Here is a 14,662-nt window from a genome sequence, read left to right as displayed (position 1 = left end):
TTTAGATAATTCCTAGTTGAGTACAGCTTTCTTAGGAATGCTAAAAAGCTTGCGCAAGGTCTTCCTAGTTAAGGAAGGAAGTTCTAAGTTTTCCTAAGTGTACAAGGTTAGAATTAGTAGTTAGGCCTATTACCTAATTCTACTAGGAAAAGGATTTCCCAGCTGTAACCTATTGTATGCAGCAGCCTATAAGCTTATAAATAGGCTGCTGCAAGGCTTGAAAAGGCTGGAAAAAGCACCAGAAACAGGGAGAGCGTTTTGTGATCAGGGAGAGAGAAGAAGTGGCTGCGGGTTGGGTTAGTTCTAGGGTTATTTCAACACTCTTGTAACTCTTTTTCTAATCATAGTGCAGCTGGGATTCTCAAAGGATCACACGGGGACGTAGGCAAAGTTAGCCGAACCTCGAGAACAAATCTTGGTGTTTTTGTGTTTACTTTTGCTGCTATCTATTGTGTGCTAATTATTCTAACTCTAGAATACATCTAAGACAAGGCTAGAAGGTGGTTTTTCACAACACTTCATGCCTAAAGAGGTCGTGGTTTAGTAGGTCAAGGGATTCTTAAAGAAGCTTCTTGATCAAGGAATGAGTTGTTATAGCTTCTTAATTTATTGGTTTGGTACGATCACAACATGCAGTTCATATTTAGAATGATGGATTGGTTCAATATTGAGGGGAAAAGGAGTGACCATACAAAACGAAAACAGTGCTGTAATATCATGACCTAAACCATAGGGGAGAAGAAGAGGAAACTTATTTTATTTTTCAACTGAAAATGGGATTGACAAAATTTAAAAAAAGAAAAGAAAAGTGCTGATATTCGCACTCCTGTTTTCTCCTACACCTCATTTTAATTGTTTAAATATTTCTTTACAAACTTAATTTCCAAAAGTACCCTTTTATTCTCTCTAGAACTATCAGACTTCTTCATCTCTTTCCCTATTTCATTTTTCTCCCAAAACCCGTTGGTTTCTTCAGTGCTCTCTCTCTTCTTTACTTTATCTTAATCTGCCTTAGAAATCGGCTCAACAAATTCTAAGTCAATCCATCTCAAACGATCACACTCGCAACGAATGTATCATAGACGATTGTAATTTGCAAGAATAAATATAGTTTCAGTTAATTCATTTTAGGATGAAAGCAACTTGTAGTATGAAGGTATTTCTGAAATGTGGGGAAAGAAAATAGTTTTCTCCTCATTTAGAAGGAAAAAACTTACTTTTGCTTTTATCGTAGTGATGTGGCATCACTTGAAGAGAGATAGAGATAGGAGATGAGAGAAAGAGAGTGTGAGAAGAGAGAGAGTCAATGAAAGAAGGGGGGGGAGATGCCATGTGAAATGGCTTGGGGGATAGGTAAGTTCTCATTTTAGAAATACCTACATGCCAGCCACGTCAATCCTTAGGGAATGCTAGAAGAATAATTTCTAAAAATTATTCTCAATGGTCAGGACAGTTTCCAATTTATAAAGCCAAGATTTCAAGCTAATTTGTTTAATACAATATACATAGACCACAGCAGTAACTTTACCAAGGCATCTTGCAGCATCCGTGCAAGGTTTTGTTTTGAGGCCAAGGCAAAATATGCATACATGCAGAAAGTAAAAACATGACCAAAGCAAAATCAGAAAAATCACTAGAATCACCAAATCCAGCAATACATCATTTATCCATCCTATTTGAAATGAGCAGTGAGGGTGTGAAAAAGAACCCATTAAAAAGTAAAAACGATGGAAGACCTACAAGGCCAAGGAGGTAAGGTAATCTCCCAATCCCGAGTCAACTTGATTATCAGGCTTTCACACAACAGTTGAAGTAGCTGAAAATGCTCCGTCGAGTCTGTTTTTCCAAAAACAAATTAATTAATATAAGGAAAAATATAGTATGGCCAAATCAAAAAATGAATTTTTCAACAATAAGCTGTTTGTGTGGTGTGAAAAAGGAACTATATGTCGAGCGCATTGTGTCAGGTTCTCGAAATAGTCTGTATTAAACCTGCTACTATTTGCGAGTCTCATTCTTTTTCAATGAGAGCCCGACACATTGCATCGACATACAAATTTTTTTCTCCAATTTATAATCACGTTTGAGATTTACCATCATAAGGAAATTTAGATAATATCTTCTATTTTATGCTTAAGATCACTAGCACATTTCAAGAAGTGAGAAAACTAGGGCCTATAAAGTTTACCATAATTATCACAATAACTAATATGACTTTATCCCTATTGTTTAGAAAAATGATCTAAAGTGACATGGATAGGGACAGTCAAACTGTTATCTACATGGGTGCCAGAAGAAAGGTTCCATTAGGATTATAAAAAGGAACAGAAACATTATATTAGTATTTCCCCAAAAATAAATATCTCCTTTAATTGGCAGAAGAATACAAAATCTACACCATTATCAGCCTATATTATATTTTATGGCCTAAAACAGCCGGTGCATGTGCACCACTTGGACTTGCGTGGTGATATCTAGGATCACTCATTAAATTCTTATACTAACACACACACACACAGAGAATATCTTTCTTTTCTCTTTCTTTAATTGAACTGTACATTCTACGGACCGTCAATGACTCATTGACCTATTATTTTTTGGCCTAGAACATCTCAAGCATGTGCAACCACTTATAGACTTGAGTAATTAACCTTAATATATATACACAGGAACATTCCAAACTATTTCTGTATGCAAATTTGATGCTTCTTTCAATAAACATTGAGCACTGAGCACAGCTCTATGATGCCCACCATAATGGGTTTCTCGCAGCAATTTCCTGGATATTAAAATTTTGTCCCAAGTGACTATATCAAACCCAAAAAGACATTTTTCATTTTTTATGATGGGATTTGGTCAATAGACCTAGCTGGTCCATAATCTTAGATGATATCTACACTGTATTAGAACCCCCAGAAAAAAAAAATGAAGAAAAACCTTTTCCAAGTAATCCTCATTGGCTTTATAGAAAAATCAAATAATCTTTTGAGCATGAAGTTTTGGATGAATTTTGATAAATTATTTTTGAAGTGACAATGAAATCATAAATGATAGCAAAACATGCTTAGCACAAAGGCTATATTCAATTGAAAAAATAGTCATAAAAGTGACCCACATATTTGGTAATAAATGGATAAAAACCTTTGACCAAATCAGGTCTTTCATGCTTCTTCTTAAATCTTATAACCACAAAGTAAATGTTTCTTCATAAAAACAGATTGAATCAACAGTCAAGCTACTTGTAACCCACTGTCACAATTACGTTGATTGGATTCTATCAAAAGCTATCCCAATACAAGTCCATGCAGTGTCCCTTAACTTGCTTACCAAATACAAAAAAAAAAAATTATAATATGTTAGATAGTTGCTACTTGCTACCCACTCACCTACATTGTGGACTCCGCAGGTTTAATTAAGGGTATTCCCCACCATCCTACCAGTGCACCACATGCATGCCAACATCATAAATATTGTTCATAAAGCTACTCTCTCTCTCTCCATTTATTTATTTTCAAACGGAAGATTCTCTCTCTCTCTCTCTCTCTCTCTCTCTCTCTCTCTCTCTCTCTCTCTCTCTCTCTCCAAATTTATAACTAGACCAACTACTACTTGTATAGTTGTATTCTTCTTATCACATCAAACTAGCACTGCAAAGAAAGGCAAGGAATCTTACAGTTGGGGAGTGGGGGCTCTGATGGTAATGAGGGTGGTGGTGGTCATTGTGGGCAGCATCCACATTAGCAGTGTTTGAGGCAATGAGCTCCTCTTCATTTCCAAGACTTGCTCTGGACACATCTCTCTTGTTTTGCTTCCTCATTTCCCTTATTTTTGAGAAATCAAGGGAGTAGTCTGGCACTTGGCCCTTCTGATCCCAGTCCCCAAATTGGGGCACTGATAACCATGGGGCATTTTTCTGCATTAAAAAAAAAAAGGTAATTAGAATAAATAATTGCAATTGACTACATTAAAAGAATCAACATTCCAAATTACAATATGCTTCTTCAATTTTCAATGAGCTTTAAACATTTAAGATAGAATAAAACTATTCATACCACATTTACTTCTGTGAGTATAATCTATCTAACATTAGTACATTACTAACAATAATTGAAGTCACAACCTATTCCAAAGGACCAATTAGTAACTTCAAAAGCCACAAAGCCAAGTCTGTGTTGGTTAAGAAAACATGAATGAAATAAACACTCAATCAATATATAGAAACCCACATGGACTCAGGTGAAAAAGGTTTAAATAGTATGTAGGTTCAAAGCAAAGTTATAATAAGAGCCATGAAATGAACACTCATTAAATAGTCATTTTAATCTTCCAACCGCTCATTCAAATTTATTGAAGTTCCTGTAATAAATAATTGCACATCTCTGTTGTGGAAGTCCAACACAGCCAAGAAACAAAGTTCTAGGACTTTGGCTCATGTGGCAAAGACTAAAGAAAGTACCTTGATTGGTATGGCCAGTTTATAGATTCGAACTTTGAAAACAAAATCCCTGACTTTCAGTTCTAATAACATTCGTTAATCTTTAAACATTGTCAAATTATGTTGTTCAATTATATCAAAAAGGGCTTAAGCTGATTGCGACAACCATTGAAATTAAAACCCGTCCAATTATATAAAAAAGGAGAAAACTTTGACTGTTTCTGAGCCTTGAAAACGTGAACCATTACTTCCATGAATGTTTCAAGTTTCAACAAAGGTCCAAACTCAAACCAAAACAACTGTAGCTTTTCATACCAAACTTAAGAGCAATAAGAATAAGGAAAATGGAATAATAAAACCACGTCAAGATCTAAAATTCTCAGAAATTTCAAGCTAATCAACATAATAAACAGTGTTCACACCACAAAAAAGAAAGTCCAAAACCCAGTTTGTGCTCCGTTTGGTTGCCCAGAAAACGCAGGAAAACAAATGATACTCTGTACAAAAAGAATATGAAATCCACACTTGTTCCTGAGTAGTGAGTCCAACAGAGCTATTTACATAATTCAAGAAAGCTGCTCACTTGGGTTTCTTTCTTTCTCCTTTTGCAACCAAAACAACACAAATACACAACAGAACACACACACCTTTATTTCCTTAATTTTTCTCAGCTTTCCCAGCAACCAAACAACAAAACAACCACAACCCAATACAAAGAGAAAGAGAGAATCACCTCCTTTCGATCCTCCATGAGATAAAGACTGGCCTCAGATCCTCAAAGAAACTTGTAAGCCTTGATTGTTGTAAAAAATAAATAAATAAATGCAAGAGAAAAGGTTTTGACTTTGAGAGCTTTGGTGAGAGGGAAGGAAAGTGGTGTGTTTGAGTTGTGTTCGTATCAAACTTACAGCACCGGGACAGCAGGACAGACAAGTTGGAAGTATATACGCAATTTAATTTACGATAATAGCCCTCTTCTTTTTGGGTAATTACAGAAATGCTACTCGCATGACACGCTTTTTTCTTTTGGACTGAAAAACCATGACACGCTTTTCTTACGTTGTTATTATGTCTTTTGTCTGGCTTTTACTTTCGCTTAGCTGTGCAATGATACTTTTTAATCAGAGAATCTGAGCGGACAGTTAACAAAACGACGACGCATCGTCTTTATGTACTGTACATGCTTGATGCCTTTTCCCTTCTCTTTTTTCCTAAAAATGCAATACTCATGTCGTAGACTCATAGGAGTGTTTCTTATTTCTTGGAAATTTGGAGGGGAAAAAGATATTTTATTATGGAAGGTGCTATTTCCACTCTTATAAAGTAATCATGCACTCCTTTTATATTTTCTCTTGAGGGTTGCTATATGCACACCATTTTTTCTCTATACATCCTTTTTTCACTTCACACTTATTTTTCTTAGAGTTCTTTTTAAAAATCCGATTCACAAAAAAAGGCAGCCCACTTACTACAAAAAAATTCCAACCTGGTCCATTTTAATGAAATGCACGCGACAGAAACACACCGAGTGCTCAGAAATTGCCAATGTCAGACGGTAATAATTATTATTTAAAGCTGCATAAAAATGATATTGATACTTCTTGATATACGTTATGCCTTTTCTTACATAAACATGTTAAAAACTAATGAAATCAATATAAAACACACAATTCAAGCTTATAAAGTCACATCCACCTGTGTTATAGCATAAAAATGACTCATTAATTGCCACTGTTAGACAGTGTCAATTTGTCTAGTTTTCAAAAAAAAAAAAAAACCTCACTGAGCTTTTGGCGCAAAAAAACACGAAAGAAATTTAAAACGTGAGCTTATTTGTCACAAAATGGACCTATTTGACATTGCAACATTTTAGGTGAGTTTAGTTATCATTAAGAGTCCAAAAGTGGACTTTAGAATCATTATATGTTTTTCTTTTCAATTTATGTAATTTCTCATTAGTCATTATACACCCTTAAATTTATTAAAACACCTTCATTACACAAAAAATAAAAAATAAAAAATCAAACTAGCCACTCATTTTCTGATTGCAAGCCTATTTGTTGCTGACCTCCTTTCTCTCTCCCTCTTTCTCCTTCCTTCTCTCTCCTCTCACCATTTCTCTTTTTCTTCTCTCTTAGCATCCATCGATTTGGAGGTTGGCAAGGTTGCTGGCCTCTACAACAGATCGGATGCCCACCCCTATTTTGGCCAAATGATTCAAATGCAAGAGTGAGAGTTGAGCAAGTGAGTAAGCTTTTTCTTAGCTTTCTATTTTTGTTTGGATGCGTCATTTCTATGTTGGGTGAAAGAGAATTGGATATTCTATGTGAACTTGCAGCTGAATGAGGAGGAGAGAGATTGATGTTTAGAGAAGAGAAGATGAGTTTATGATTGGTGAAGAATTGAATTACCTTGAAAGTCTATGAAGAAAAAGAGACAAGAAGAGAGAACTAATTTAACGTGGTTCAAATGCCTACATCCACAGAGAAGAAAAGTAATTCTCTATTCATCATAAGCAAAGAATGAAACTTCTCTAATACATATAGGAAGTGCAGCTACCGGCCAACTAACAAATAAATGCTAACATCTGGTACCAAGAAAGCCTTATGAACTACCCAAGACAAATTACCCCAATCAGCCAACTACCTAGCAGTAAATACACTTGGGACGCTAATTATTCTTTAGTTATTCCAACATTCCCCCTCAAGCTTAGGCGAGAATGTTAATGGAGCCAAGCTTGGACAAGATGCCTTGAAATTGGATTGAGGTCATGCCTTTGGTGAAGATGTCAGCTAGCTGCTTACCACTTCTAACAAATACAATTTGAATGATATTGGATTGAATTTTTCGCGAACAAAGTGGCAGTCGACTTCAATATGCTTGGTCCTTTCATGGAACACAGAATAAATCCATGGGTTGTGAAGTGCTAAATCCCAAGTCTTTAATCAAAAATTGCAACCAAATCAACTCACTGGTTTTAGAAGCCATTGCCCTATACTCCACTTTAGCACTTGATCGAGCAACTACATTCTGTTTCTTAATCTTCCAAGTGACTAAATTTCCTCCAACAAATGTACAATATCCAGTGGTTGATTTTCTATCAATTTGACTTCTTTCCCAATCAGCATCACTATATCCAACAATCAGGTTATGGCAATTCTTTTTCATTAAAATACCTCGACCCAAAGAGCCTTTCAAATACCGTAGAATTTTTTTTACTGCTGTTAAATGACTAGACCTTGGAGCATGCATAAATTGACTCACTAGGCCAATAGCATAAGTGATATCTGGACGAATGATAGTGAGTTAGTTAAACCTCCCAACTAGCCTTTGATAGTGACCAACATCTGATAGTCACTCACCATCCAAGCCAAGTTTACACTTGCTACTAACTGGATTACCAACAAGTTTGGCACCAAGCATTCTTGTTTCTTGAAGAAAGTCTAGCACATACTTCCTTTGATTGAGCCATAATCCCCTTTTTGAAGAGGCAATCTCTATTCCCAGAAAATATTTCAATTTGCCCAAATCCTTAACTTTTAGAGAGAAAAGACTTTAGCTTACTGATTTCATCTGTGTTACTCCCTTTGATGATGATATCATCAACATATATTAGGACAACAAGTTTTCCAAATGATCCATCTTTAACAAACAAAGAGGAATCATCTTTCTAGGACTGAGCTGAGTTTTGCATGCTATGTCCTTGGAGATTGTTTGAGGCCATAAAAGGGCTTTGTTTAATTTGCAGACCATGCCTTCTTGATTTTCTTGAGGATGTCTCGGATGTCAGCTCATGTAGACTTCTTCTTCTAAATCTCCATGCAAGAAAGCATTTTTGACATCCATTTGGTATAATGGCCAATCATAATTTACCTCAATAGACAAAAGAACTCAAATTGTGTTCATCTTTGCAATTGGAGCAAACGTTTCTTTGTAATCAACCCCATAGGCCTGAGTAAATCCTTTGGCCACTAACATTGCTTTATGCCTTTCTATTAAGCCATCACTTTTGAATTTGGTTTTGTAAACTCATCTACAACCAACTGGTTTCTTTCCTTTTGGCAATTTGACAATTGTCCAAGTTTGATTTTCATCAAGAGCTTGCAGCTCTTCCTTCATGGCATTCCTCCAAATTGATTAAGAGTTGACTTCTTGAAAACATGATGGTTCTGATATTTTTGAGATGCTACTTAAAAAGGCAGAATGTGAACAAGATACTTTGTCATAGGATATATAATTTTGAATTGGATATCTAGAAGTATAATAAGTGACATAGTCTTTAAGTTTAGCTGGCTGATACCTTTCTCTGCATGATATTTGAGGTGCATCAATGAAAGACAATTTGTAATCAATGATGGAGGAAGAATTCTCGACATTTCTGCTGGATTTGTCATCATTATGAACTCCTTGTGAACCCTTCAAAGAAGGATTTTCTGCAGTAACTTCATTGTGATTGACTCTTGATGAACTAAAAGATGTGGCACTTGTTTCCACAATTAGAAAGAAACTTGATTAAAAAAGTACTCCCCCTGAAGTTCAACTTGAGATTGTTTCTCAAAGAAAGCTTATGATTCAACAAAATGAACATCCCGAGAGATAAACATTCTTCTTGTTTTTGGATCGTAGCACTTATACCCCTTTTGTGTTGAAGAGTATCCAAGGAATACACACCTTACAGCTCGTGGATCAAGTTTATCTCGATGTGTAGATTGAACATGAATAAAACATAAACATCCAAACACCCGCAAATGAGAGAGTTCAATCCTTCGTTTTTTAATGATCTCAAGGGGTGATTTGAACCCAAGAACACGACTGGAAAGTCTATTTATCAGATATGTTGCAGTAAGAACTCCATGAGACCAGAACTTTTTCGGAACATTCATTTGAAACATGAGAGATTTGGTTTTTTCAAGAAGATCACGATTCTTTCTCTCTGCAACTCCATTTTGTTGAGGGGTACCGACACAACTTGTTTGATGTATGATGCCACGGTCATTCAAGAAATTAGAATGAGAACTTATCATAAACTCTGTACCATTATCAGAACGAAGTACTTTGATTTGAGAATTGAATTGGTTCAAAATCATCTGTGGAAATCTTTGAAACAAGGAACAACTTCACTTTTTGATTTCAACAAGTACAACCATGTAAAACGCGAGAAATCATCAACAAATGTAACAAAATATTTAAAACCATCATAGGATTCTAAAGGAGTTGGACTCATACATAGGCCTCACCAAAAAGCCCAAGGCCCGAAGTCCACCCGGCCCATTAGGCCCGAAGCCCGATTTGGCCCGAAATTTGGGCCAGCTCGGCCCGGCCCGAAAGTCTCTTGGGTTGGGCTTGGGCCATCCCCTTGAAGCCCATGGGCCAACCGAAGCCCGGCCCGTTTTGGCCCTCCCAAAGCCCGACCCAAAGCCCAATTTGGGAATCATAACATATTTAATAGGTTTTTCGTTTGTTTACCATAATAAATTATTAATATGCTTATTAAGTTATTATATAATACTGTAATGTTAGTAAATACTAATAGTGTAAACTATGTAATACCATAAATAATAAAGTAATAAACTTTTAAAATTATATACAACATTACAAGTATAATAAACATAAATGTATATGTGTGTATACAACTTTTATAATTAAAGTTATTAAACCACGATCGTCAATTCATTAATTCAACAATCTGAACCGTTCATTTTCTATTTTCATAGTCAAAGATCATCTTTACAAAAAATCGACTAAATCGGAATTCATCTACCCATTCGATTATCATTAGAAAAACCACGATCGTTCATTAATTCGACCACTGTTACGTTACTTTTACATCTTCGATTAAGCTAATTTTTTGCAAGAATTCTCTTTGTGTAGGGAACTAAAACTTGAACGGTTCGGATCGTTGAAAACACGATCGATATGTGAGCTTCTACATATAAATACACTTAAAGAGTATAATTCTAATAACTTTCCCGTTGAAACCTTTTTGTTTCCATAATTATGAAGAACACAACGTGATTTTAACAATCTAAGCAGTTCATTTTCATAGTCAAAGATCATCCATACAAAAAATCGGCTAAATCGAAATTCATCTACCCATTCGATCATCATTAGAAAAACCACGATCGTTCATTAATTCGACCACCATTATGTCACTTTTACATCTCCGATTGAGCTAATTTTTTGCACGAATTATCTTTGAGTGATGAACTAAAATTTGAACGGTTTGGATTGTTGACAACACAATTGCATCGTTTGTTTATAAAAATATGTAATAAAATATATAATAAAACATATGTACATTTATATTTTATTATTGTTGTAATGTTGTATATAATTTTAAAAGTTTATTATTTATGGTATTACACTATTACTAACATAATAGTATTATATAATAACTTAATAAGCATATTAATAATTTATTGAAGTAAACAAACGAAAGAGCTATTAAATATGTTATGATTCGCAAACTTAACAAATAAACTAGTCAGCTCAGTTGATTGAGAGTTGAAACTTGCTATGTGAGGTCTCATGTTCAAATCACAACATAGCCAAAAATCCTATATTTTTTTTTGAAGATATATATGTGTCTAAATAGGCTTTGGGCCCATTTGGGTCGCCTGTTCGGGCCTAGCCCGGCCTGGCCCTTCAAGCTCGCAAGCCAAAGCCCGATGGGCGGGCCTTGGGCTTGTGTATTAAAGCCTAAGCCCGACCCAGCTTGGCCCGAAAGCCCTATTGGGCTTCTATAATTCAAGCCCGAGCCCGGCCCGGCCCATTGCCGACCCCTACTCATACATCTGAGTGAACAAATTCAAATGATTTTTCAACCTTAGACAATGATGGAACAAAAGGCAGACGAGTTTGCTTAGATAAGTGATAAACTTAACAATCTTTAGAATTATGAGCAAAAGAAGAAAGCAAGCATGATAGAAGTTGGTCTGACGAATGACCCAAACGTTGATGCCACAAAAGACCATTTTTTGGAGGAGCTGACTTGGAAAACTCTTGATTTGTTCAGAGGTTGATTTAAGACATACATGCCATTAGAATAGACTCTTTCACCAATCTTCTTCTTGGTGATTCGATCCTGAAATACCACAGAATGAGGGGAGAAAATTGCTTCACAGTTTAAAGAGTTCGTTAATCTTCCTATAGATAAAAGTTGAATAGGAAAGAAAGGAACATAAAGAGCTGTATAGTTAACTTTTGAAGACATTTTTTATTGTTTGTCATGTGGTCTATTGCACCGGAATCCACAACCTATAAATCTGACAATGAGCTAAAAGGAAAAGCAGACATAAAGGCATGAAAAATACCTGAGACAAGTGAGGTAGATGAAGCTCAAGAGATGAATTTTCTAATGTACCAAGCTACTAAAGTAATTGAGTAAGTTGGCTGATTAAGGCAGAAGAGTTTGAAGAAATAAAGTCTGTGGAAGCTCTAGTGGAGATAACTTGGGTGGCAGCAGCTGCTTGTGCATTCTTGTTATCTTTCTCGAATTTTGGTTTTAAATGTGGATGAAGAATCCAACATTTATCTTTGGTGTGACAGGGTTGTCCATAATGCTCACATGTAACTGGATTATTTTTCTTCCCTTTGAAATTCTTATTTTCTGATTTCCTTTTATTAACCACAAAGGCATGTGATTTAGGAACTTGAGATAAGGATTTAGCTCGAGGATTCATGACTTTCGTTCTTATTTTTTCACGTTGAATTGTGGTGTAAACGTTAGAAAATGTTGGTAGTTCAACACTCATAAGGATGTGACTGCGAAAGTCTTCATATTCTGGATCAAGGCTAGCTAGCAGCTGAAATATCTTATCCTCTTCTGCCTTTTTCAAGAGAATGTTGGTATATGGTGTGATGCTTATAAAGAGCAAGTTCATTCCACATGCTCTCCAGCTTTCCCAAATGCTAAACAAACGATTTTCCCTCTTGACTAATGCTTGCGATATCCTTTTGTAATTGAAAAATTCGAGCAGCATTATTCTGGTGTCCATACATTTCTTTGATGGATTCCCATAGATGGTGAGAAGATTCTGAATAACTGAAAATCTCAGCAACTTGAGGCTCCAAGGAATTTAAAATCCAAGACATGACCAATTGATCCTTACAAAGCCAACCATTAAACTTTGGGTCGTCAGGATCAGGTGCAGGAGTCTTTCCATTGATAAAACCAAGTTTGGATCTTCCTCCAAGAGCTAAGGTGACAACTCTTGACCAAGGAATATAATTAAATCTGTTTAGGAGTACCGAACAGAGTCGTAGATTTGGATTAGGCTCTTGACTCTAAAGAAATGGAAGAGGCAGCAGCTGAAGCTTTCTCTTGTTCATCCCTCATTGAGATAAAATACCAGAAGTAAACCTAAAGTTTCAGTAGCTTTGATTACATAGAATCCTACTCTGATACCATGTGAAGAAAAAGAGACAATAAGAGAGAACTAATTTAACGTGGTTCCAATGCCTACATCCACAAAGAAGAAAAGTAATTCTATATTCATCATAAGCAGAGAGTGAAACTTCTCTAATACATATAGGAAGTGCAACTTGTAACACTCCAAATTTTATTGATTTTGGGTTAAGGGTGTTACTAAGCTAATTGAAATTAGTTAGAATTAATTGTTACTTCTTTGAACACAAATGTAGATTTATTCCACATTGACAAGTTTATGGATTTACATTTATCTAAATGCTTTATTTAAAATTATGTCACTTGCTTGAACCATATGTACATTTTCACATGTTTATGGTGATTTCGGATTTAAGGCATATGCACACTTATACTTGCCTAAATTAACTAAAATGACCACTTGTGCACAACACTTGGACTTAATTGCTTATGTTTGGATAATTGGATTATGAGCATGACTTTATTCACAAATTTGGTAATTTCGAATTTCAAAGGAATGCCAAGAGCTTGTATGTTTTATTTCATCCAAAAATTGTTTTAAGGCAATTATTTTAAATAACATATTTTTATTGATTGTTTGAATACTTAAATGATCATTTCGGATCACACACACACTCTTGCTTGTACAAATATGTGTTTATGACATATATTTGTTTAGAAATAGGATTTGACAACTAGAAATATCAAGGATTGCAAAGTTGACTTTAAAACTCTATTTTCTTTAACCAATCTAGACCACTAGGGCTAGAAACCTAGATTACTTGGGCAAAAGATTAAAATGATGGCTATTGCATGGCATGAAGGTCATGACTAGGGCTGGACTTAGTGTGTATTTTTTGCCAAGAGGAAAGAGAAACTAAATAAAAGGTCATGATGGTTTTTAATTAATTGACTAGGGTTAAATAGAAGCCTTTGATTGTGAATGGACTGTTTAGCATAGAGACTTAGACTAAACACTCAATTAAAAAGGTTCTAAGGGATTGGTCAGCCTATTAGAAGCCTCTTGGGAAACAAAAAGTCTTGACAAACAGCCCAAAGTCTTTTCATAAACCTCTCTTACTTAAGAAATGAAATGTCTATTCAGTTTTCCCTCCAATACACACAAGAACCCTTTTATAAAACCAACTCCTATTCAGACCAACCCTCCCCACAAAATTTTTGAGTTTAGATAGAGAGAAAGAGTTAGAGAAAGAGAGAGAACAAGAGAAGACGAAGAGGAAGGCCAAAGAGGAAGGCCAACCCGAGAAGAGGAAGAAGAAAATTCAACCTGCATTGTTTTTTGGAAAACTCAACAAGAATTGATAAGAACCCTCGCCCTACCTTCTAAGTTTGATTTTCAATACCTTGTAACCTTATTGAATGGATAGGGTTAAGTGCATCAAAAAAAAAATCCAATAGTCTCACAACCTAACCTTGTTTGGCAATTTTCGCATATTCTAACCTTAAAATTGATTTTTGTACCAATCGAGATAAAATCTTGCAAAACTATTTTGTACATAAAACTAGACATATACACCTTTCGTTCAAGCCAAGAATCATGCAAATTCTATTTATATTGAGTGAGTTATGCATTTTTAAAGTTTACCTAAAAATATGTCTATTTTTTATAGTTTTTTCAAAGAAAATTCTTAAGGTTTGCATGCTCGAATTTTGTTTTACTTAGAGACTTGATTTGAAATCATCACAGTAGATTGTAAGACTGATTTTGGACTTTTCCTAATTGGTTTTACTTGATTTGGTGCCTCAAACCCAAAAATGACATTTTTCATCACGTGAAATGTAATTATGCAGCAAAAATCAGATTTCTAGCGTGAACTTTG

The 14,662-nt window shown here is 35.3% G+C and overlaps 1 protein-coding gene and 1 pseudogene across 1 annotated transcript; both read right to left on the bottom strand.

The window, feature by feature from the left end:
- Positions 1 to 1,475: 1,475 nt before the first annotated feature.
- Positions 1,476 to 5,352, bottom strand: LOC147283915 (sorbin/SH3 domain protein). Its single transcript, XM_086243757.1, has 3 exons — positions 5,169 to 5,352; positions 3,674 to 3,913; positions 1,476 to 1,836 (listed from the first exon to the last, which is right to left on the bottom strand). Exons 1-3 carry the CDS (start codon positions 5,184 to 5,186, stop codon positions 1,789 to 1,791), a joined length of 306 nt encoding a protein of 101 aa, XP_086099883.1. The 5' UTR covers positions 5,187 to 5,352; the 3' UTR covers positions 1,476 to 1,788.
- Positions 5,353 to 11,805: 6,453 nt separating this feature from the next.
- On the bottom strand, positions 11,806 to 14,275 carry LOC147283914 (uncharacterized; annotated as a pseudogene).
- Positions 14,276 to 14,662: the final 387 nt, after the last annotated feature.

This window comes from Dryas octopetala, chromosome 5 (genome assembly GCF_963921425.1).
Source record: "Dryas octopetala chromosome 5, drDryOcto1.1, whole genome shotgun sequence".
NCBI lineage: Eukaryota > Viridiplantae > Streptophyta > Magnoliopsida > Rosales > Rosaceae > Dryas > Dryas octopetala.
This window is presented reverse-complemented; position numbering and strand designations above follow the sequence as displayed.